A 23933-nucleotide genomic window follows, 5' to 3' on the forward strand; every position below is an offset into this window, starting at 1 on the left:
CCGGGCGCTACCACCGCGGCGGAGGGGCGGTCTGCCCCCTACTCTGCAGGAGTGGTACCGCCCCAGCTCCCGGCGCGCACTGCGGCATGGCGGCGGGGCGGCTGGGCGGCAGCTCCTGGCTGCGGGCGGTATCGCTGAGCAGGCGGTGCTGCTTACTGGGCGGGAAGCGAGTGCGCTACCGGTAAGGCTCTGCCGTTCCCTCAGCGGAGGGAAAGGAAGGACGCGGCGGCGGTGGCGCCGCGGAGGAGTCAACGGGAGCGGGGCGGGGGGTGGAGGGGTTGGTCTGAGGAGTTGCGGCGCGAAAGGCCGCGCACGCGCAGTGCGGTGCGGGGCGCTGTGCGGCGCTGTGCGCATGCGTGGTGGTGCCTCGGTCCGCTGGCGAGCATGGCCGGCCTGGCCTGGCCTGGCCTGGCCTGGTCTGATCTGCGGTGGGGGAGCGACTCCTTTGGGTTTCTCCCTACTTTTGGTGGGTTCTGCGGCTCGGAGTCGCCTCGGGAGTGAGTTTGAGCTGTTTAGTGATTCCTAGAGCTGAATCTCACGAAAAAGCAGGAGGGAGTAGGTTCCAGTATAAGTTGGGGAAGGACCTGTTAGAGAGCAGTGTAGGGAAAAGGGACCTGGGTGTCCTGGGGACAGCAGGGTGAGCATGAGCCAGCACTGGGCCCTTGCGGCCAAGAAGGCCAATGGCATCCTGGGGTGTATTAGAAGAGGGGTGGTTAGTAGGTCGAGAGAGGTTCTCCTTCCCCTCTACTCTGCCCTGGTAAGACCACATCTGGAATATTGTGTCCAGTTCTGGGCCCCTCAGTTCCAGAAGGACAGGGAACTGCTGGAGAGAGTCCAGCGCAGCCACGAAAATGATGAAGGGAGTGGAGCATCTCCCGTGTGAGGAAAGGCTGAGGGAGCTGGGGCTCTTTAGCTTGGAGGAGACTGAGGGGTGACCTCATTAGTGTTTATATAAAGGGTGAGTGTCATGAGGATGGAGCCAGGCTCTTCTCAGTGACAACCAATGGTAAGACAAGGGACAATGGGTATAAACTGGAACAGAGGAGGTTCTGTTTAAATTTGCAAAGAAACGTCTTCATAGGGAGGGTGACAGAGCACTGGAACAGGCTGCCCAGGGAGGTTGTGGAGTCTCCTTCTCTGGAGACATTCAAACCCACCTGGACACCTTCCTGTGTAACCTCATCTGGGTGTTCCTGCCCTGGCAGGGGGATTGGACTGGATGATCTTTCGAGGTCCCTTCCAAACCCTGACATTCTGTGATTCTGTGAGGTTGCTTTCAGGGTATGCCTCAAGTGAAAAGGTCCCACTCGACTGGATACTCTTTGTAGGCAAAATATATCTCGCACCTGGGATGGTAAAATCATACCTAATAAGTTTATGTGACATAGGAACAGCTCGGTAAAGTACAGAGATATGAATTCATGTTAACATTGTCTCCCTCAGGGTCAAGGTCAGTGTAGAAGCACATGCAAATGCCAGGGTTACAGTAAAGCTTAGTGTCAGATTGATTCTTGAGCAGAAAAAAAAAAGGATTTTCGTGAAAGTTTTAATTTGTATTAAGAGCAGTAAAATATGAGCAGTTGTAAGAATCACAGAATCATTTTGGTTGGAAAAGGCTCTCAAGATCATCGAGTCCAACTGTTAACCTGGCACTAAACCATGTGCCTAAGAACCTCTGTCCTGTGCCTGAACTGAGCACAAACCAGCCGCTTTGTGACACCCAGCAGAAGCGAGTTGATGTGGATGTGCTTTCTACATTTGTGGTTACGTGTGTGCTGTCTGCAGCTATGGAGGGACTGGGCATCTGGAACTAAACAGGCCTGATTTCCCTGCTCCCCCTGCTCAGGGTCTTCTGCTTGTGTAAACACTATTTCAGTCTAAAATAGTTGGGAAAAGCTACTGCTTTCAGCTAGATCCTGAATCTATAACATAAATTGTCTTTTCTGATTTATGTTTCTTTCTAAGATGAAGTAATTTCTGAAAACTACTTTTAAAGCCATGGTAGCCCCGAAACTAAAGAGTTACACATTTTACGTAATATGATTTTCTTCATATAACTTCTTGTCTCTTGAAATTAGGCCTTTAAGAGAAGCATCAAATATGAGTTTTATGGTAATAATTTGGAGTTAGTAATAGTGCAACATCTCCAGTTATTTTTCCCCATGAATCTTTAATTAACTCTGTAGTACAGAATTGCATTAATCTACTTTTGCTGTATTAATATGACTGCTATAAATTCCAAACTCTTTCTGGTTTCTAGGTGCTCTTCTAGTAGTACGGCTCTTGGGAAGACTGTGGAAAATTCAGAAGGTATGATGTCTTAATTACTAGTTTCTTGTCTTTGTTTTTTTAGTCTCCATACAACCTAGTGTGTTGGGAGATACAGAACACACGAGTGCGCTCTTTCTCCTTCTTGGACTTTCTTTTGCCCCTGTCTTCATTGTGCAGAGATTTCTTGGCTTGCCAACCCTCACCACCAACCAGCTCTGTGCTCTGAGAGCATGGGCTGAGTTGTCCAGTTCCATGAGCTGCCCTTTGAAATAGAAAAACTGTAAAATAAAAATGAGGAGTTTTCCACCTTGATGCTGACAGTTTCCTTTACATTCTTGCTTCTTCTCTGTACTCCTTGCCATATTTCTGCTATGAGTTTTGTGAGAAACGTACGCTGGGATGCTTGGAGCCATGCTGCACATGGTAAACTGTGAACTGGGGGACTGAGAGTAGGAAAGCAGGGGACTGGGAAAGGCTGGGGCTCAAGTGAGAAGACACAGGATAAGGGATGACTGAAGAAGCTTGAATGGCTAAATTGGTACAATCTCTCTGACATTTGTTTACCACGGGGCCCTGATCCTGTCTTGACACAAGACACATAAGCTCCCCACCAGCCTTTTCTATTACCATTGCAATAAATTGTGGCCTATATTAGACTGTGGTTTTAAAATCCCTGCTTTAGTACTTTCAGCTGGATCAGCTTACATCAGTTTTCACAAGGTCACCATTTTCTTTGGGCCTCTATTTGTTTCTAATAACAATTTTAATATTGTTTCTCACAGTTAATCAAGAAGAAATTGTACTCCCCCGAAAGAAAACCTGGTGAGTGTTTACTGCTGTGGAACATCTCTTGACCTGGGAGAAAATCATTGTTAGAAAGCTAAATGTAGTCTGTCCACAAAAGTTGAAAAAGAAAGTTGAGGTTGCTATATTCCTGGAGTTAATGTCCCTCTAGTGACTTTCCTGCTGACTGGGACCTCCAGTAATATTCTTGTCTCTTTCTGAGCAGAGTATGTACACTCCATTCCTGACCTTTCTTTTAAAAACAGTTATAAGGATTGAATTTTTAAGCATTGTTCTGTTTCTTTGTAAAAGAACCCATTCCCTAAAAATCTCTAAAATCAGGTTCATTTGGCTGTCTGCACATGGCTGTGTTTGTTTCAGCAAAATAAACTTGACCATTGATAACTGGCTGAATAAATCCTGTTTAGCAATTATGCAGCTGAACAAAAGCTATTTTGTTGGAAGCACCTAAGATTAAATTGCGTGACTGTACAGCAAAAACTAAGTTTATAGCCAAATGGTGTCTGCAGGTAAACCTAAAATAAGACAACCTTCACCTAAACAATTTCACTGGCCTTTCCTTCTTTGCTTAAAACACAACCAAAGTCTGAAGGATCCACAGGCACAGGAGTCTCCAAGACTTGTGTCCAAGAGGGATCCATGTATCCATCCCTCAGACATGGAGGGCTCTGAGAGGAGCATTCCAGGGAATTTTTTCTGTGTCCCTTTCCTGTATTCTTTCTTTCATAATGTATAATAAGGGCAGGAATGATAGCAGGAAACACACGTGCTTTTCTGGTTTTCCCCAAAGTCTTGTCTTTTTCCTGTGGTTGTTGCAGAACTGAGACCATTTTGGCAATTGAATTTTCCCTCCCTTTGCAAAAAGTGGTATTTTCTAAGTGCATTGTTTCCTAGAACTGGAAATCCTTATGAGTCAGGATAACCCTATGCTTGTTCTGCCTACAGTGTAATGCATAACATTCAAAGTCTGCAACCAGATATTAATCAGAGCTTCTTTATATTTAGGGATAAGCTAGCGGTTCTTCAGACATTGGCTTCTACTGTGAACAGGGTGAGTAGTTCTTTTGACCATGGAAACAGATCGAGTTGCCCATCTCAAGTGATTGCCTTGCACTTTGGAGGCTCTTCTACTTTGGCCATAAATGAAAGATGGGACTTTCACATCCATTTTTAATAGTTTTCTCTTTTGCTCAACATGTTTTGCCACATTCTAATGCTAAGGGAGGGCTGTAATATTTTGATTAGGCTTTTGCTAACATCAGGAGCAAGTTCTTTTACCAGTTGAGCTTCCCAGTCCGGGCTGCCTCTTCCCAATCTCAGTCCAGAAAGCGTGCCTCGAACAATGAGAGGCTGCTCTTGCTAGGCCACAGCTGCAAATGCTGTGATGCCATTCTTTAATCCTATGTTTCTTGAGTTCTGGCAATTGAATCTGATCCTGCAAGTCCCCTCAGCCCCCCAAGACTGTTGCAGTTGGGGTCCCACTTGCTTTGTAGGGCACTTATTGCTTGCCATATTATGGTAGGGACCCTCTTGTTGTCACTGTGTTAATCTGTGTGTGTGTGTAATGGAAATGCGTTTTAAACAATTTCTGAACAGGCTGAACCCTTTGGAACAAGATGAACTTTTGTAAAATGAGCATCAGGAAGTGGTTATGATGAAGTGTTCATTTGCCTTAAATTCCATGAGACAGCATGATATGCCTACAGCACACCTGTGTGATTAACTATAGACATTTCAATGCTGGGTTCTCCTTTCTACAGGATCCTACTGCTGCTCATTATGCATTCCACGATGACCCTTTCCTTATGCCAAGAAACGCAGCCAATGCTGTAAGTATTTCCTTTGAAACCCTTGATAGCTTTCCCTCTGCCCCTCTTCGTCTAGGCTATGAAAACTCTAATTGGAGCCTCGTTTCAATTACAAAAGAAAATGAAGTATCACATTTTCTTTCAGAATTTTCTCTTCTGTGTATTTCTGAATGCATAAAGACTGTGGGATTTCTCTGGACAAATCCACCCTGTGCACACAAACTTCTCTCTTCTTCCTGCCCCTGTAGGGACCTTCCAGCTGACACAACTCTGTTAGTATTAGTGCAAGTTAGTGCCTTACCTGCTGAGTTGTTCTGTTTCTCCATGTTCTTAGTCCAACTCCCAGCAGTAATTCTTTAGGTGGGGTATTTAACCTATTGAAACCGTTTACATACCTTGGATATAGACTGTGACTATGTGGTATTGCAAGCGTTCAGTTTTCGTGCCCACAGTTTAGTCAAATTTGAATTAAATGTATGATTTAAAACACAAGGTCACTTGTGTGTGTGTTACTACATAAACTACATGTTCCCATTTAACTGTTCTGGCCAAGCCCCAAGAATTTTAGTTTTATCACAGAGCAACTACTTGGTAACTTTGGCTTATGGAAATTGTAGTATTGAGATGATAACAGAAAGGAAGAGGGAAAGGAGCGTTCTGATGTTATCTCTGTATAAGATTAAAGAGCATAAGGCTGAGGCAGGAGAAGGCAGAACTGGAGATGAAGACAAGGAGAAAGTGCTGTGTGTGATGTTAATTAGAGCATAATGAGAAAAGACTGGGAGCTGAGAGATGTCATGGCAGATTCGTGGTATGGATACGAGAGAACTTCAGTTCTGTGTACCGGAGGTAAAGCTGTTGAGAAGACCAAAGGCAGCTGTTGAATGTGAAGAGTTTTAAATGAAACTGAAGGGGAAGGTCTGACTTTAGAATTGAGGAAAAGAGGTGAATGGGAATCAGGTGATTCTCTTGGAAATGACAGGGAGAGAAACATCTGAGTGTTGTAATTTGAAAAAGATGCTTTTAAGCTTGAGGTAGTAGTGCAGCATTTCACATGTCTGGTACAGAACTTTGTCCCTTGACTAAGTGACAGAAAAGTAAATTAAAGTCTCATCTAAAGAACAGGTGTTCTTATATTGGCCTAAATACCAGAATGTTTTATCTGGAATGTTGTCTCACGCCCGTGTTTTTACTAAGAGGAGAAAAGGACGCATGACTTTAATTTGATTCCATCAGAATGATCAGCTTTATGAAAAATGTTTTTCTCACTCTCAGCCTTTCAATTGTGTTTCTTCATCTTGTTCTCTCATTCCTATGCAGCGTCTATTTTTATTGTCAAAGGAGTCTGGGAGAAATGCCGCAAAATATATTATTAAGCAATTCCCTCAGTATTTTGACAAGACTTTTGCAGAGCCCAATGTACCGGTAAGCTTCTTGCTTTTCATTTTCATTGTATTTGTGCATTGTCAGTGAAATCAACTGTCAGCCTGGTCCAAAACTAATAAAAAAGGATAATTTTGTTAACTGTTTTGCAGACAGCTGTGAAAGCAGTGCTGTATTTCCATTATCTTTTTGAAGTGAACTTTTTTCCTTAGGATTTCAATATCTTACCAGGTTCTTTAGATAAAAATAAGAATTGTTGTTTAGTTGATTTCCCAACATGAAAGCAGGAGATCAGGATGTGTGGTCGTTCATCACCAGAAGGACTGCTGCTGTTAGACTGGGAGGGTTGGGAGATTATCAAAGCAGTGTACTGGGTGAAAAGTAAGCATGTTTGGTTCAGAGAAGGTTTGAGCTCGTGTCTAACGTGCACTCTTTCCTTTTAGTGCTTGATGCCTGAGATCCTTACGCCTCAGATTGAAGGAGTGAGTGAGGAAGCTCTAAAAGAGCGTATCCACCTCCGAAGGGTGAAGGATTCTGTGGACCTGTTTGATCAGCTCATACAAGCAGGTATGTGATCACCTGCCAGATTCAGTGGTGGAGCTCTACTTTAAATTGTGGCAAAAATATTTTAGTAGCTGGCACGGGCTATGGGAACAATTTCGTGATTATAGTTCTACATTTCACAACTAACTCTGCTCTGGTGAAGTGGTTCTCCAGAATTATTGGGCCTTTGCTATCCGCTGCTTGTCTGATACGTCACTTTGGTGATAAGGAGAGCAAATGATGTCTTGGTCAAGCAGCAGGTGGTCTGGTGTTGAGGTTTTTTCCTTCTCTTCCAAAGTGGAAGAATTTCTGATGTAGTAGAGTAGGGCCTGCGGCTGGGTGATACCATTCTGCCCGCAAAGGTTCCCCTGCAGTCGCCTGTTGGTTGGTGTAACTACTTCTGTGCCAGGCACTTTGCTGCTGTGTTGGACTGGTAGAGCGTACCGGCTGAGTGCCCCTTCTGTGGACCTGCCCTCAATAAATGAGGAGGAAACAAGAGAAAGCTAACTGCCACAGCCTCTGAAGGAGCAAAACTTACTGGGAAGATAAGACCTTCTCATATCTGCTCCAAGATGGAAAGGAGATGATTCCATCAAATAGTTCTTGCATTGGTTTTAAATCTGCATCATAGAAAATGAAACACACAAAGTACTCTTCACAGCAGAGTGTGTGTATCCTAGGAGTAGTTATGAAAAGCACTAGAAATTTCAGGTGTCTTGTTGGGCTTGTGCTGCTTCACAGTTTTGACTGCCAGCTGCCTCTTTCCTCTCCCACTTGATCAAGAAAAGTCTACCTTTTCAGTGGCTTCAACAGAAAATCAGGTACTCTAATTCAGTGTTAAAACTGGCTCCTGCTGTGGGTGGGTTTGTGGAAGTATTAGTATCACACCCAGATTTTACAGACTTGCTAGAGAACGCTTTTGTTGAAAGAGAACAAAGTGGCGTAACTGAATGTTCAAAAGTTATCTGATATGGCTGTGGAATGGTGTGTTCTTTACTCTGCGACTGTTGTACATCTTCATTTTCCATAGGTACCCCTGTATCTCTGGAGACCACAAACAGCCTTTTAGATTTGTTATGCTTCTATGGAGATGGAGAATCTACTCTGGAAAAAGAGGAAGAAGAAAAAGAGGATTTGGAAGAACCAGGGGTATGAAAAACCCGTTAGTCTCTATTTTTATTTCTTTCATATGTAATGGGAGCGTAGCAAGGTGGTATCAAGATTTTTGTACTGTGACTGCCTGCTGGGCAGCTGGTGTGAAGTGGGTCAGATGCAGTCAACATTCCCAAGAGACAGGGCAGTTACAAAATCCTGTGTCTGATGTAGTAGCAAAACTAGCAAAACAAGTTTCTGTAAAGCTGAACTTAGTAGCTGGAACCCTAGTCTTGGCTTAGTTCTGCTGAACTGCCTTTGAATAACTGTTTCTCACTGACAGCCTTGTTTTTATAGTTGCCTGCAAAGAACAACTCTAGTACCTGTAGTGTAAAATCAGCTGGCTAATTTTCTTCCAGTTAACTTCTATATTAACTGCATTTCAATGAAGTTGAGGGCTCCTTGTGTGACCTCAGAGTAGCAGATTGCGGGGTATAGTAGTAGACGTGTTGCACAATACTTGGCCCTAAGAAGACGGTTGAGGGAGAAAGAGTTTTACCGAGTATTTACTATAGTCTGATGATTCCCACCAATTCCACAAATACATATAATGTGTCTTGTTAGTATGTTTAATAACACAAACAGTGTTCTTAATCTTGTTATTGCTTCCTGAACATTATAATAGAAATTTATGTTAATGTAACCCATTACAAAACACATTTGATAGCATGTAAATTGCTGCCGAACTCCTGTGTTGTTACCAAATCACATCATTTGCCATTTAATCATAACTTCAAACTCTGAGAAACTTACTTCTGCAAAAATCTCTCCAGGGGGACGCTTCAGAGCAGAAAGCTCCAAAGAGACCATTCCAAAGAGGTTCACACTCACCTGGCTCTAGATGGAGGTACGGAAAATATTGCCGATATTCCTGTATTCAGTGGGTTGTGCACATGCATTGGTGTTATAAAACAGACTTAAAGACCTTTCAGCAGCCCATACTTGCAGGTGTTACTTGTTAAAAACCTCTGGGTTTGCTAATCTTTTATTAAAGTGTTGACAGAAATCTAGTAAGTGGTTGTAGAAGAGCTCAAAGTATCACAAGTAATATATTTGAATATCAACCCTTGGGAGTACAGCCCATTATTTGGTTATGTGTGTTGAATCCTTTTCCTAAAGGTGTCTTGTATTTTGTTCTTTAACATTCAGCTTGTTCATTGATCCTAGGGAGAACAACAACGCTGAAAGAATATTTAAGATAATGCCAGAGAAGAATGCACACTCCTATTGCACAATGATCCGTGGGATGGTGAAGGTAGAATTATCCTTCAGTACTGGGAGGATTTTTTTTCACCTTCTGAAGTCTCACACAGTCATAGAGATTATTTTTGTTGTTTGTTTTGCAGCATGGGGCTTCTGCTAAAGCTTATGACATGTACATAGACTTGCTGAATGAAAGACACAAAGGTAAGTGTCTCCTCATGTTGCTTTGTGGTCTTCTAAATAATAGACACCCATTGTTGGGTACACGAATATTTCTTTCATGGCAGTGATGATTGGCGCAGGGGTACGGACCTCAGCTGGATCATGGGAGCTGAATGCAAACTGGTTCTTTCAGTGCAGCTGGCATGTGGCCGGCTCGCTGGAAACGGGTTTGCATGAGACTTTGCCAAAATCTGAGCCATGTTAGAAGAAACTGTTTCCCATAAAATACAATTGTCGGTTAAAATGAATTATCTTTCCTTTTCCAGCTGATGTGCACACCTTCAACGCACTGATTGCAGCAGTCCCGTATCTAAAGGAGAGGTTCTTGGAGAGATGGGAATTAGCCAAGGTGAGGAGGTCAAGCAAAAGTGATGGGGAAAGGGTTAAGAGTGTAGGGGCTGGCTCTGCTCTGTCAGTGTTTAAGACTAAAAACGAGAGCTTTGTACAAAGATATTAATACCTGCTGCAAAGGAAGTACACTGGTTTAAACATACAAACTAACTGTTGAGGAGTAGAAAATGTAGAAAATCGGATGGTTTGCTTTGTGAGAACATACCTGATCCAAGAACTGCCTGGACAGAAAGTAATTGGGAAATTATGCTGGGAGATTAAAAAACAAACAAACAATTTTAGATAAAAAACTCTTGGAATTGTAATTCACAATTGCATGATAGAAATAGAATTTTAAGGGGTAGCATTAGAGGCTCTGGTTTTAATGACATAACATCAATAAGGAAAAATAGTGTGTAAATTTAGGAATTTCCTTGATGTTCTAGACACAGTTCTCCAAGATCTAATCTGATGTAATTTTGTAGTCTTGGTTTTTGGTCAAATTAATTAAAAATTATATAGCACTCCCTTAATAAATGATCACTTGAGGTACTGTTGTTCACTTGCAGGGGATGAGAAGGATTAGATTGAGGAAATGCGTGTCTGCCTAACTGAAAGCTGAATTGTTGCCCCTAACGTGTGAAGCACTGAGGATTTGGTCATTTCGTTTAAGGTCTTCCTGAATCACATGGCTCAACAGAAAGTGCAACCAAATCTGCTCACTTTTAATGCTTTACTGAAGACTCTGAGAAGATGTGGTGGTGTAGGCAGAAGTATGTCTTTATCGGTAATAAAGGAAATGGAAGCACTTGATATAGGTAAGAGAACCAGAATGGTTATTATATTCCAGTACCACCTCCAGAATAGTTAAGTTAAGCATTCAGCAGTAAACAAAACAGTGTTTCCTAGTTGCAGGGAAGAAGTCTAGGGCTTGTGGAAAAAAAGCATTTCTCAACTTCACTATTTGTTTATTTTTGCAAGAGAACTGAGGAATAAAAATGTGCGAGTACTAAGCTGTGGCCACTCAGCAAGCCCATGCCTGTGAATTCCAAATATAATCGTCATCTTTAGTCTTTGAGTGTTGATGATTAGTTAGAATATGGTGCGTGCACTTAGCCCCTTAGGTCAAATAATGAAGAATTTGGTGCTGTAGTTGGGGTTAGGAGCAGGTTTATCATTATATTTTTAGCTCTAGTTACCTCTAGCTACTCAAGGACAGGTGTGTGTATGCAGTGGGAGAGTGTGTCCTGGCCCATAGGCTCTTTCTCAACTGCGCCCTTGTTGTATTGCTGTAGGAATAGTGAATAATATAAATATATATTTGCAGCAGTCAGCTGAGTGTGTTGGCTTCCCATAGATCAAGGAGATTTACTTCCCAAGCCAGTTCAGGTCTATATATCTACATCTCTGCAGAAAAAAAGCTTTTGATCTAAATGGTGGTTTCTGATGTCAAACATTGCAAAACAGGGAATACCTGCACATCTGATTTGATGTCTTGTGGAGTGTGCTTTGGCCTAGTAATGTGCTCATTGGTATGCTAAAGATATGTTCATGAGCAGAAAGGAACCTAGCTATGAAATATTGAATATTAATATTCAATTAAAGCAGGGAAGCTTGGCCGCTCGCCCCATAGCAATATGATGCTTCAGCTGGTGGTCCCTGCTCAGGTATCAGCTCTCCCAGTCGTAACGTGTGTACGTGAGGTCTGGTCCAGCATTAGGGTGGACAGGGAGAGAAATTATAGAATAAATTTATGTATGCTGCCTGGTTGGCGGGGCTGGAGACTGAATTAGTGCTCAGGCATAAAGCTCAGCCAAGAATGTCAAAGTAACTTCAATGTTTTTGCTTTTCAGAGCCCAGCCTTGCAACGTATAATCATCTTCTCTCTATATTGTATAAAGGCGGTATGTGCAATATCAACTTGTTCTGTTTAACGCTTGCTTTAAATGCTTCCCAAATGTGATGGGAAAAGGCAGTTGATTAGTGGATTAAAAGACAACTTCTTATGTGTGCAATCCTAATGTTATATGTGCAGTTTGATTCTATTTAGGTGAAGTAAAAGCTAGACGATCATGACCTCTTACAGGGACGGAAGAGTCCTTGTGGTTTTAGAACTGGCAGAACTGGAAAGAAAACCCATTTCCTTTCCTTTTGTGGCCACAAGTTGATAAAGCCCAAGAGCAAATGGTACTCAGTCTCTGAGGAGGCTGGATCTGATGACAGCACTGGTGATTTGATAGACTGTGCCACTTACAGGGAAGAAATTGCACAGGGATTCTGTTTTTCTGCAACAGCTCTGTGCATTGGACCTGTCTTGAAGTACAGCTGTGTTGGAAGGCAGGAGCTCAACTGTTGGAGATCCTTTAGCTGCAAATCTGTGGGTATAGGAAGAGAATAGCCTTGATAGTCGTAGACACAGTCCTGGTGTTTTAACAAATATGGAGGAACTGCTCTGGAATCTCTCTGGGTTTGGTTGTTGGTTTATTTCTTAATTGTTTCCCTTTTTAGTTTTTTTTTTTTTAATTTGTGAAATGCCTTGCTTTTCGCAGTGCAGTGTTCTAACAGACAAACTTCCAGGCCTGTTGGATTCCCTGCTAGAAAGTACTTTTATCTTTCTGAATCTGCTCTGTTGTGCTGTGGAAATCTGGCAACAGTGGGGCAAATTTTAGAATAAACAAAATTGTAACTGGTGTGGAGCACCACGAGTAGGGACACAGATAGGAGAGTCGTGACGCTTGTTTGAAATTACGTTGCTTGTTTCCATTTCCATATTAAATTTACAGGCTGACACTGATCACTAATGAAGTGCTTAGCATAACTGAGGTGTGACGTTGCTTGTCTGTTTGTCCTGCAGTTGATCTTCACTCATCAGGCATCATCTCTGAGGTGCTAGATGACGTTGAAAAGAGGAGTTTCACTCCCCAGGACCCTGATGACGGTACGGACTTCAATGTATCTTGCAATCCGCGTTGTTTAAGCTTGAGTGAAAAGGTACCTGGGAAGAATGCATGCACCTTGCTTGTATCAGTTCCTTCTGAGACTTCTTGGAGGCAAAAATCCAAATTCTAGTGCTGGGAGGTTGTGCTGTGCATTGCTGCACTGTCTTCTGTGCGGAAGTAGGAGTGTAGCCTGTGTGAGTATTTGAGTCCCACACAATAAAAAACATGAGGCTGTTTACAACACCAATTTAAGGAGGAACATCTGGTAGCAGCTTCATGAAATGATACATGTCTGGTGAACAGCAGGTGTTTATTGCAGTGCAGTGTGAGTTCCTGTTCTAGTTCTTCCTAATCCTTTTCAGAAAACTGCATGAAATAAAACCTCATGCAAAACTGAAGCTTGGGTCTGTGGAAAGGGATAGATTCTGAACATACCACATCTCACCGGCTCTTTCTGCCATGTGAATGACTTTGTCCTTGGATGTTCGTAGCCTTTCTGTACATACAGAAGTAGACGAAGCTTCAGTCTGAAGACAAGTGTGGCCCCGGGGGGTCTGTATCTGTGCTGTGTACAACGTGGTGTTAACAAAGTGTCGGAAGCCACTCTTTAGCAGGTCACAGTTGTACATATGATAGGAGGAAAAAGATTCAGGAAACCAGCGATGAGTTGATATGTTTTTTTGACCGTTCAAAGGACAAAGATTATGAGATTATGTTGGAATAGCATAGTAGGTCATCCTACCAGCAATTTTTTTTTTTTATCCTCAGAAGCCTGGCAATAGTCAGAATGTTGTACACCTCTGTCGTTTCCTTCTGCCCTACTTCGTGCGTTAGACCGTTTCTTGCTCTGGCTCTAAGCTGCTGCCAGAAGTGCAGACAGTAACTGTACCTGCTCTGCTCCTTCACGCTCGTTATACAACCGTTAGCAAAGACAGTGACGATGGGCACAGAGCTACAGGCCTTGCCTGGGTCCTGGGAGTTGAATGAACATTTCTACACAGTGATTTTAAAAAAAAATGTGATTGCTTATATAAGACTATATCAAAGCTACTTTGTCTGAGCAAGATGTGTATGTAGACGTTTTTTGTTCTTCAATATGGGATCCTTGTGTTCTTTTGATAATTGCTTTTGCAGAATTCAAGTTGACACTTTAAACAAAACTGAGGCTTCTTTTTCCATAGCATGGTGTTGTATGTGACCTGTCTCTTTCCTTCAGAAACCTCTGTGTTCTCTGCAAGGCCCTTCCTTGGCACAGAGGATTCCGTAGACTGTAGCTGAAGTGCATACTGAACACCCAAGTAACGCAAAAATGTTTTTCTGCACTTATAAGCATTTAGTTAATTTATTAAGTCTTGCAAGGGAAAGGAGGGTGTATTGTACCTAGTGGTTTTAAGTAAATTACTTTACAGGTCTTCCCACCATTTTGCTACCGACAACTAGCTGTTGTTTCAGTCTCTGGTAGCATCCGGTGCCCGTACATATCCTTCAGAAAACCACAACCAGCTATCCAAAATTCTCTGCGCACAAACGAAATGAGCTACGGAGCAGGACAGTTTCTGTCCTTCGTCCCGCTGTGGCTTTGCCTCCTTCAGGCAGCATCAGTCCCTGTGCTGCTTCGAAACATCAGTCACAGAAACCAGAGTCAAAGCCTCACAAAACTGGAAGGAGACATTTTCGGGGGAAGCAGTATGTTCTCGAGCAGCTCTGGGCTGCGCTCAAGTGCTGGGCAACCTGCCTGAACAGCCGTCTCTGTCGCATGTGTTCTCTTCCACTAGAGTTAATAGAGAAGGTGAGTGACGTGGCTGCCTTTTTTTGTAGCCTGCCTGTTACACGAAAAATGCTGTCCTGCATCAAACAAGAGAATGTAGTTTTTGTAAAACTACCTAAAGTCAAACAGATCATCTGCTTACATCTGTCTCCAAAAGCACAGCAGTAGAGTCGCCTCCAGAACACTGGCTGGCAAAACTGGTAACACACCGAAGTGTCTACATATAATGTGAATATCCTTGCTACGTTGTCAAACTGAGCTACAAATTCAGCTTTCTAATTGAACGTGTCTCATCCGTCCCCTGGGAGGCTGGGTTAACGAGCTGCCGGGTGGCTCCTTGAAGGTTTGAAGCTAACAGACTGTTTTCTCCTTTTCAGCCAACTTCTTTCCCACTGCTATGCAAGCGGTAAGTACCTCTTCCCTGTGATCAGAATTCCTTTGAGCCCTCCAGCTATTTCAGAGCTGCCTGCGAGTTTTCCAACCTGTCATACAAGGTTTAACTCTCAATATCTTTCCCTTTTCACCTGTGTCCTTCACCACCTGTAAATTTACTCCATAATTCTGCAGCTCTTTGCTTGATACCTCCTAAATTGGTAACTTCCATGCCTGTGATATGTGCATCTCTTGCTAGAGATGGCTGCATAAATCCCTGTCTGCTCTGACCTACCTCCTGCTTGTAATACTGCAGTGATCAGATGGTGTCTGCACCAGAAGGTGTCAGTTTAGGTTAGAAAGCTCTTGCGCACTGGGAGAGTCACATATTTGTCTCAACAAAATGCCGAGGCAGTGACTGCACTGAGCTGCATCCTGTCAAAAATGTTTGTCAGCTCATTACTCTTCATGAAAGTGGGTCTTGGAGAGAATTTAAGTATTATACTCGGGAGCTTTAAAATCAAACTGGTTTATTGCAGTGCTGTGATCTTAAGGATATCAAGCTTGCATATCGCTTAAATAAGGCACTGGAGAAGGGAGACAACTGGAAATTCTTGGACATGGATCGATTAAACACCTACTGGTGAGTGGAGTGAAGTGCAGGTTACATTCAGTGTCTTGTGTGTTTTTGTCAATTTGAGTACAAACTGGAATTCAAACGTTGCACAGCAGGGTGCTGCTTTGAACAGCAGCTGGTTGTTGTATGCGCAGTTTTGGAATTAAGAGACATAGTCCCTCTTAAGAACAGTAGTAGCTTAGGATTTATTTTTAGTTTGTGGCCTTGCCTAAACTGAAATAAAGTGTCTTGGAGCATCAGTTTAGCTTAATGCCCATCCAATAACTGCACCAACCAGTTGTATTTTCTACAATCCTGTTGTCCACTTAGGATGGTGGCTTAGGAGGTGCCACCAAACCAGCATCCAGGTCAGACCTGCCGCTCTGCACGGTGTTGCAGAGGTTGCAGTGCAGCAGGTGTGTTTAGGCACCAAACTGCCGTGTAATTCCACCATGTGACACTGTAATCGTAGCATCTGAAACATCTTTACCAACGTAATTAAGTGCTGCAGTCACTGAACAAAATTAAGTACTTGGAGCATACGGATTTGAAGAGAAGCACTTCTAGGCTCTGGAACTAGAGATGCTCCAGTAAATTCATGAAAAATAATTATAATCAAAATAAGATGTATTTTCAGGGGTGGGGTGATTCCTGTGATCTGACCTTATTTAGTCTGTAAATAAATCAAGGGAAATTAATGGCAATTAATGTCTTGTTGTACAGACATTTTTCCTGTTCAGTACACCGGATCAAGGTTCCAGGCTTGTATTGCAAACCTGCACAAGTAACCAGGTTCATTTAGTTCATTTCTTAAAGTGGTTCTGAGCCAGAGGTTGCATTTGAGAGAAAGTCAGATACCTCAAGCCTGGTGACAGGCAGGCAGATTGCATGGTTTAGAGATTTTTAAAAGGCCGTGGTCCAATTCTTACTAATTCTACCAATTACCTAATGTCAGCATGAAGTTCTATTATAAAAAATGCTACTGCTTTTTTAATTGTGTGGAGTTTGCATTCACACAGTGAAATTTCCCTGATCTGTGATAGAAATCTGATCAGAACACCATCATTTGCTCATGTTTCTGTATGGTTTGGTTGATCTAATCATTACTGAATTAGAACATTTTCCCCCCCATAGGTCAAAATTCTTTTCATTGTTGTGTATGATGGAACAAATCGATGTTGTGTTGAAATGGTACAAAGAAATGTCCTGTTCGGTAAGTGCTCTTAGGGTAAGCAAGCTTCACAGGTTTAGTGTGGAGAAATGGAGCAGTTACAGTTTACTGAAGTGATTCTTTTCCTTTATCAGCTCTTCTATCCAACTCCCAAAAATATATTGGACCTTCTTCAAGCACTGGATGCAGCCAACCACTTGGAAGCCATCCCTTCAGTCTGGGAAGGTCAGTGATGGCCACATGGCTACGTCGGCAGTTTGATAAAAGTCAGGAGCAATGCTGAGTGGAGAGGTAGTTGGGAAACTTCCTGGTGCTCAGAACATCCACAACCCCGATTTGATTCATTGAAATTATTTGCCTGTTCTTTGCCCCTTAAGAGGAGGAGACAAGAATGCAGCTACAGGCTTTAGCACACAACAAATACCATACTGTCACCCAGCACTGAGGGGACAGACAGGTTTTTTTAGGGGTTCTTAGCAAAATGATGACAGCACTAAGTTGTAGTAAGAATTAAAGCTTTATTTTCTTCACGGGATTTTATGATTAGCATAGCATGGAATTTATGATCGGAATAGCACAGGATTTCTGTAAGCAGAATCAGTGTGGTACAATTTTATAAGGAGCATAGTACAGCATTTTATAGCACCACTGAGCTTGTGAGTTCTAATCATCTGGACCCTCTGCAGATCGAGTCAAATCTTAGTACTTGGTTTGCTGTATCAGCATAAAAATCATCATCTAGCTTGGAAAAACATGAAAGAATATGAGTCACTGCTCAGTCCTCAGAGGAAGCAGATGACACTGGAGGTGTCTCTGTCTGCTGGAGGGTCATGGGTCTCACTGTCCAGCAGCGGTTTGGGTCTAGGTTGCTGCTTAGGACCTGGAACTGCTTGATTTTGGAGACAGTGCTCTGTGGTTCCTTCCCTGTTCTGTGACGGGGTCACCACCGCGGGGTGCCAGGGACCTTATAGGCCGTTCAGGAGGGGAGTAGTTGGCCTGGCACCCAGGAGTCTTGAGGTCAGCAGGGAGGGGAAGAAGAAATCTGTTCAGTTCATCTGCTTGGTGCGCAGGACCTTCAGGGCCTGGTAAGGAAGGGAAAGGGAACAAATATGTGACCTGCTCAGTCACAGGGAATTGCTGTTCGCCTTACAAAATGGCATTAGTTATGCTGACCATATTACCAGGGGTTGGGAGCGGGGATTACCGGTCACACCTACTAACTGCTGCCTTTCTGTACACAGATGTGAAACAGTTGGGGTTTAATAGGAGACATGACGTGTTGGAAGAGCTCTTGTCTTTGATGAGCAGGGATCAGCACCCCGAGGAGGTGAGGAAGCTGTCCTGGTTTAACCCTGATGAGCAGCTGAGCACCACGCAGCCGCTCGCTCATTCTCTCTCCAGTGGGGTGGGGGAGAGAATCAGAATGGTTAAAGTGCAAAAACTCGTGGGCTGAGATAAAGGCAGTTTGATAAGCAAAACAAAATCAGGAGTTCGTTCACCGCTTCCCATGACAGGTGGATGTTCAGCCAGCTCCAGGAAAGCCTGGCTCTGTTGTGTCTAATGGTTACTTGGGAATAGAAACACCATTGGTCTGAACGTCCCCAATTCCTCCTTCTTCCACCAGGTTTATATACTGAGCATGACATCATATGGTGTGGGATATCCCTGGGGTCGGCTGTCCCAGCTGTGTCCTCTCCCAGTGTCTCGTGCCCCCCCAGCCCACTCGCTGCTGGGGGGTGTGGGGAGCAGGAAAGGCCTTGGCTCTGTGTGAGTGCTGCTCAGCGATAACTGAAACACCCCTGTGCTATCAACTCTGTTTCCAGCACAGATCCAGAACACAGCTCCATACCAGCTGCTATGAAGAAAATTAACTCCGTCCCAGCCAAAATCGATGCAGAAGCTCAGAGAAAAGAGCTGTCTCCTCATTTCTGTGGGCAGCACACAGACTGTATTTAAGTGCCGCATCAGTCTCAAAGGTCCGGTTCTGGCACATAAACCATTACAAATTTCCAGATCTGTGTGAGCTTATCCAGGTCCGCTAAACCCTTCAGATTGTCTTCAACCTATAGAGAAACCTCACGTTAATACAGACCGAGATCACTTCCTTAGCAGGGTTTGGAAGGATAATTCAGCCCCACCAGCCACATCACATGGCAGAATTCAGGGATTTTTGGCAAAGATGTCACTGCAGTAACTGGCTCCTCAAGCTGAGGAGGGTTAAGGGCTCACGCCTGTTACAGGGGTCTCAAATACTGCAAAGCTGCCTAGTGGGGACAGCTGTCCTGACAGAAGTGATTTTTATGCCAGGAGTAACCACTGTTGATTCACAAATTTAAATCGCACACGGGACAGACCTGTAGGATCCGAAGGAGGAATTGTACTGAAAAGGATATGTTAATTCTGGAGGTTTTGGCATTAATAGCACGATCTCTTCACAGATTCAACAGGCATTTGCCAACTGTGCTGAAGACATCAAAGCTGTCCATGAGCAAAGCGGGAGGGAGCAGTTCCCCTTGGAATGGACCGGCAGCGCGCTGGGCCACGTCGCTCTCTTGTTTTCCAGGGCTGGGAGAACCCAGGACGCTTGGTACTTGCGTGGCTGCCATCAGCTCTTGGCTTAATCACAAAAATCAAAAGCTAAGACTGATTGCCTTGGAACGCTAGTGCAGACAAAGGGAGGGGATAAGTCCTGCTGGGAATGTGATGGGGTTTTTCTTAATTTTATTGTGCATTCTCAGCACCAGGTTACAGTTCTGTATCTTAAAAAGGGCTTAGAGCATCATACAGCTGCTTCTGGCAAGGTGGGATTTGATTATCACTAAGCACTGCTGATTGCCTGCAGCTTCCCATTCTCTAATTGTTAGAACTCTTTGGAATTCGAACTGCTCAAAAGATTAATTAGAGTTCAATTAAAATTTTAATTAGAATTAACCCTGATTAAAAATGTAAAGAGAATATTTTTAGAACTCATAGCTAAACATGCATGCAGCTTGAAATACTGGTTAAAACACCTACCTTCCAATTTAAGGTTCTGAGCTATTTTCTATTAAATACAGATTTTCTCTTTGTGCTGTTTCCTTTGAAACGAAGAAGTGGCAAGTACCCTTCTAAAAACATGTAGTATTTTAAAGTAAATTTGCCACCAGCTACACTTTTAGGGTTTTTTTTACCACTAGTTAAGATATTCTGTGTTAAACTGATCAATGATACAGCTGGTATACATTGCATCTGCCAGAATACAGCATGGGGTCTGTTTCAGGTCTGTGGGGAAGACCATTTCATGAAATTGAGCTTGTCTGTGTTTCAACGGGGGTTTATCCAAGAGATTTAATACCTGTCTGTTCCTGTGGTTTGTGGTGGGATTTTTTTTTAGGGTTTTGTTTGTTTGTTTTCTTTTTGAACAGGAATATGATGGAGCGTTTCCAGCAAATCAATAGGATTCCCACGTGAGTACTTGTGGGTTCCGAGTCTCCCCTTTGGCTGTGATTTTGTATTTGTATTATAACTGACAATAGTGGTCCATAACTTACTGTTACTTGTGAAGCATGTGTGTGTCTGTCCCTGTGAGCACATGTGTATGTTTATCCGAATGATATGTTTCAACACCCGTCTCAAAAAATAGCAGAAATGCAAAGAGGAGGTTTAAGTGGTTGTCCCTCGATGTCATTGAGTGAAGCTCTGGGACAGGGATAACAGAGCCATTGAGTGACTTGGCAATAGAAATTGAAATTAGAATTAGAACATCTCATTTCCTCTATGTGTTCAGAAAAATTCTAATATGCCCTTAACCAAGCATAGGTGCTTCAGAGGTGTCTGGATTTCTGAAGATAAGTTTATCAAGTCAAATCCTGAATCCTGTGTGGTGACCTATTAGCCTGTAGCATTAAGCTTTTCCCTGGATTTTGGAGGAAAAAAATCAGTTTGAAGTAGAAAACAACTTCTAAGGCATAGTAATGCATTTGAAAGAAACAAACAAACAAACCCAAGCAACTGCTTGGTGCTCATGGAAATGAACACCTTAAATGCGATGTTGGAGATGGGAATGTCACCAAGACACAGGGTGTTCTCTGGGCTGCCTGCACCAGGAGGGGGTGTGGTACCCAGAGCAGTTGGTGGTGTGGCCCAAGGAAGCCGGGAGGCTGCCAAGCCACGTCAGAGCCCGAATCCATTTGGGGAACAGGGAAAGGAGAAAAATTCTGAACTCAAGGTATACCTGATGGTTTGCGGATCCCACGCGTTACAAATGTGAAGGGAAATCAAGTCTTTTCCCTGCTGTTACCAAATGGATCAGAGGTTATTGTGGTTGAACTGTCCCCTTCCTTCTCTGCCAAGCTCCCTGCGGCACCAGCTGCAAACACGTTCTCATTTCTCTGCCTGAAGGTGAGAGCGGTGTCCCCAGCTGCTGTCACAGGTGACAAAGGGGCAGAGCCAGTGCCTGGATGTGAAATGGAGCTGGCAGAGCAGATCCGGCTGTCAGCAGCTCTCTGTGCCCGCGGTCAGCATGGCAGCCTCTGGCAGGGAGACACCTGCCTTGGATTTAAAGAGCTGTTACGGGGTTCCTTGAAGCAGGCGAGGGGCCTGGAGCACACGTGTGATGGGGAGCGGCTGAGGGAACTGGGGCTGTTCAGCCTGGAGAAAAGGAGGCTGAGGGGAGACCTGATCGCTGTCTGCAACTGCCTGAAAGGAGGTTGGAGCATGGAGGGGGTTGGTCTCTTCTCCTAAATAGTAAGTGATAGGATGAAAGGAAATAGCCTCAAGTTGCCCCAGGGGAGGTTTAGACTGGATATTGGGAAAAATTTCTTCACAGAAAGGGTTGTTAGGCATTGAAACAGGCTGCCCAGGGCAGTGGTTGCATCACCATGGAGGTGTTTTCCAGCCAAAGCAATTCTATGATTCTGTCCCTCTGCCAGCCACGTCAGCGAGGCTGAGGGCCTGATCTGGGGATTGTGAAGAGGGGAAGGTTATTTAGGCAGTTGCTAAGGTGCGGTCCCTGTCCTGGGCAGTGAGCTCCTGTCCTGGGCAGTGAGCTGCTGCCCTCTGGTTTTGCGCAAGGACAAGTATTGCTTTCTGCCAGGAGTTCCCGAGCACACCACGTTGGCACGAGGTGAAACCTGAGCTGAAGCTCCTGGCAGGAGCAGAACTGGGCTGTTAGAGTAATCTGACAATGTCACCTCCTCTCCCTCTCTAAAGCACCTGCTGTAAGTTTGTGGCCACCTCATCTGGAGCCCCATGAACAGCCACTCTTTGCCTTTGCTTTTGCAGTGACCAGGTGATGGATGAGTTCTTGAACTGTGCTAAACAAACCAATTGCCCAGATGAGGCGATTAAGCTGGTGAAGCTGGCAGCGGCCCTCGGTCTGCCTTCATCTCAACGCCTTAAGAGCAGAACGGAGAAGGAATTTGAACTCTCTGAAAAGCAGAAGTAAGTTGGAGAACTTCATGTTACTGCTGGAGGGGTAGACAGGGTGCGGGAGGGGTAGTTCCTGCAGAAAGGCTTCTCCGCCAAGGCGGCAGAGCGCGGGCTTCAGAATGACGTGCTTTTGTGTTTGTGGGTCACTTCACACCCCCAAAATGGTCCTTCAGTTTTCGATCCCACGCTGTATCCATCCCACCCAGAAGGGAAGGTGACTTTCCACCATGGGGTCAGCCTTATCCACTGCTCAGATCTTTTCCTAGCTGTTTCTGGCCACCTAAAAGACATTAATTTCAGGTTAGTAGATCAGAGAATTGGTACGGAATGGCCCTGTGTGTGGTGCAGAGTGCTGAGGCTCACGGTCAATCTTCAGTACATCCCACCAGCCACCAGTGTTGGTTGCTGAGCTGCTGCAGCCATGCTCAGATGATGGGCTGAGCCTGCGGGACCACAGTTTGGAGCCAAGTCTCACACCCTTGACATCTGTCCCTCCCTTTTCTGTGTTTCCAAAAGGAGGTGGGTGTGTCCCCACCACATGCTGGGGGAGCCTGGCCTGGCCTCTGAGGGCAATAGGCATCAGACAGCCCATAATGTTCTCTTTGTCGGGGTTCACCCTGTGCTTTGGATTTCTTTCAAGCAAGAGTCACGAGGTGACTGATGACGCTGTTTTCCATCTGCAGGAAGACACTGGAGAGTATCGAGTCAGACAGCGACAGCAGTGACAGCGACAGTGACCACGACTGACTGTGCCTCTCGCCTTCCTCGCAGCAGAACGGGAGCAACGGCTGCCGGGAGGTGTCTGAGAAGTGAGATCACCCATGGGTTGGCACTGCTGAGTGCTGCGGGACCCGCTTGGTGAGAGTACATTGTCCTCGGTGGAGCAAGGCACAAGCTGTCCTGTTGTATCTTCTTGGTAACTTCAAACGCAGCGTGGGCTGCACCAACGCAGCCCGGCTGAGGTTCTGGAGGAGCACAGGGAGGAGCGCTGCTCCCACAGGCTGCTCAGTACCTTCCAGGCTTTGACACCTTGAGCAAGACCTCTCTTGGACCTCCTGGGACTTAAACCTGCACCGGATTTAATTCCTTTCCAGCCAGCTTTCATGAACTACTTAAATATCAAGTTCACTCTGTATGTAAGTACTGTAAGTAATGCAATACTCATCACCTGTGGCTATTCCTCATCCTTTTTGGTGTTTTGGGACAGGCGCTTTGGACTGTAGATGTTAAAAAAGCTACAATTTGTACAGCTGGAGACTATTTAATAAACAGCTGACACTAAATACTACTGTGCTCTGATCATCCCTGTGCAAAAACTGTTGATGACAAAGTGTTTGCTGCTCTGTGAGAAAGGTCAAGTTCATGCAGAATGCAGCAGTAAAGCTCTTTGATGGTGATATTTGCTCCAGAGAGCAAACCTGCCTGTTCAGGACTGTGTGAGTAGTACAGGTTATGGGGTAGATGAAGGACGAAGGGCTCAGGGGCGGTGAGATGCTCTTTGCTTTATTGTACTGACAACTTAAAACTAGTTCAGCAAGGAGGAAAAGGCCCAGTTACTCAGTTCAGCAAGTGGGTACTGAGTAAGTTTGAGCATCTGTCCTCACTGGTGGTGAGAATGAAGGGAACGGTAGGAGAAGGACGGAGCTTGGTCTTTATGCGAGTTCTCATGGCTGAACCAAAGAAGAAACGTGCAGGGGTAGGAATCCACCAGAACAGCTGCTCTGACACCAGCCTAAGTTATGTCTACTTAAACTTGGACTCATACCTGGATTTTTTTTTTTTTTTTTTACAGCTGTACAAATTAATGAATAGACACATTGGTCACATCAATGAATTCTTGCTCCTTGAAAGGAGTAAAATAGAAGTTTTGTCTTCCTCAGGTCCTGGAGAAACACTGTTCCTGTACTGCCCAGCTGTGTTTGATTTTTTTAAATAGAAAACA

At 44.2% G+C, this 23933-nt stretch overlaps 1 protein-coding gene and 1 non-coding gene across 2 annotated transcripts; both read left to right on the forward strand.

Annotated features, from left to right (window-relative positions):
• Positions 1-72: 72 nt before the first annotated feature.
• Positions 73-23274, forward strand: PTCD3 (pentatricopeptide repeat domain 3). The gene is made up of 24 exons (XM_065633597.1): positions 73-181; positions 2261-2310; positions 3054-3093; positions 4081-4126; positions 4836-4904; positions 6204-6308; positions 6710-6833; positions 7840-7958; positions 8735-8808; positions 9129-9216; positions 9308-9368; positions 9653-9735; positions 10390-10534; positions 11570-11620; positions 12571-12654; positions 14801-14829; positions 15335-15438; positions 16546-16624; positions 16717-16807; positions 17824-17909; positions 19021-19169; positions 19987-20028; positions 21845-22003; positions 22675-23274. The coding sequence occupies exons 1-24, from the start codon at positions 87-89 to the stop codon at positions 22736-22738; spliced, it is 2037 nt and encodes a 678-aa protein (XP_065489669.1). The 5' UTR covers positions 73-86; the 3' UTR covers positions 22739-23274.
• LOC135988786 (small nucleolar RNA SNORD94) lies at positions 9445-9586 on the forward strand. Its single transcript, XR_010606233.1, has one exon. It is a non-coding gene; the product is annotated as a small nucleolar RNA SNORD94 (small nucleolar RNA).
• Positions 23275-23933: the final 659 nt, after the last annotated feature.

Source organism: Caloenas nicobarica, chromosome 4 (assembly GCF_036013445.1).
Source record: "Caloenas nicobarica isolate bCalNic1 chromosome 4, bCalNic1.hap1, whole genome shotgun sequence".
NCBI classification, from domain to species: Eukaryota; Metazoa; Chordata; class Aves; order Columbiformes; family Columbidae; genus Caloenas; species Caloenas nicobarica.

Excerpts from the sequence above, each read along its gene's own strand:
- PTCD3 (XM_065633597.1), top strand. The coding sequence starts at position 87 with ATGGCGGCGGGGCGGCTGGGCGGCAGCTCCTGGCTGCGGGCGGTATCG. Across the intron at positions 3,094-4,080 it reads CTCCCCCGAAAGAAAACCTG|GGATAAGCTAGCGGTTCTTC; the intron begins GTGAGTGTTTAC and ends CTTTATATTTAG. Across the intron at positions 7,959-8,734 it reads AGGATTTGGAAGAACCAGGG|GGGGACGCTTCAGAGCAGAA; the intron begins GTATGAAAAACC and ends AAATCTCTCCAG.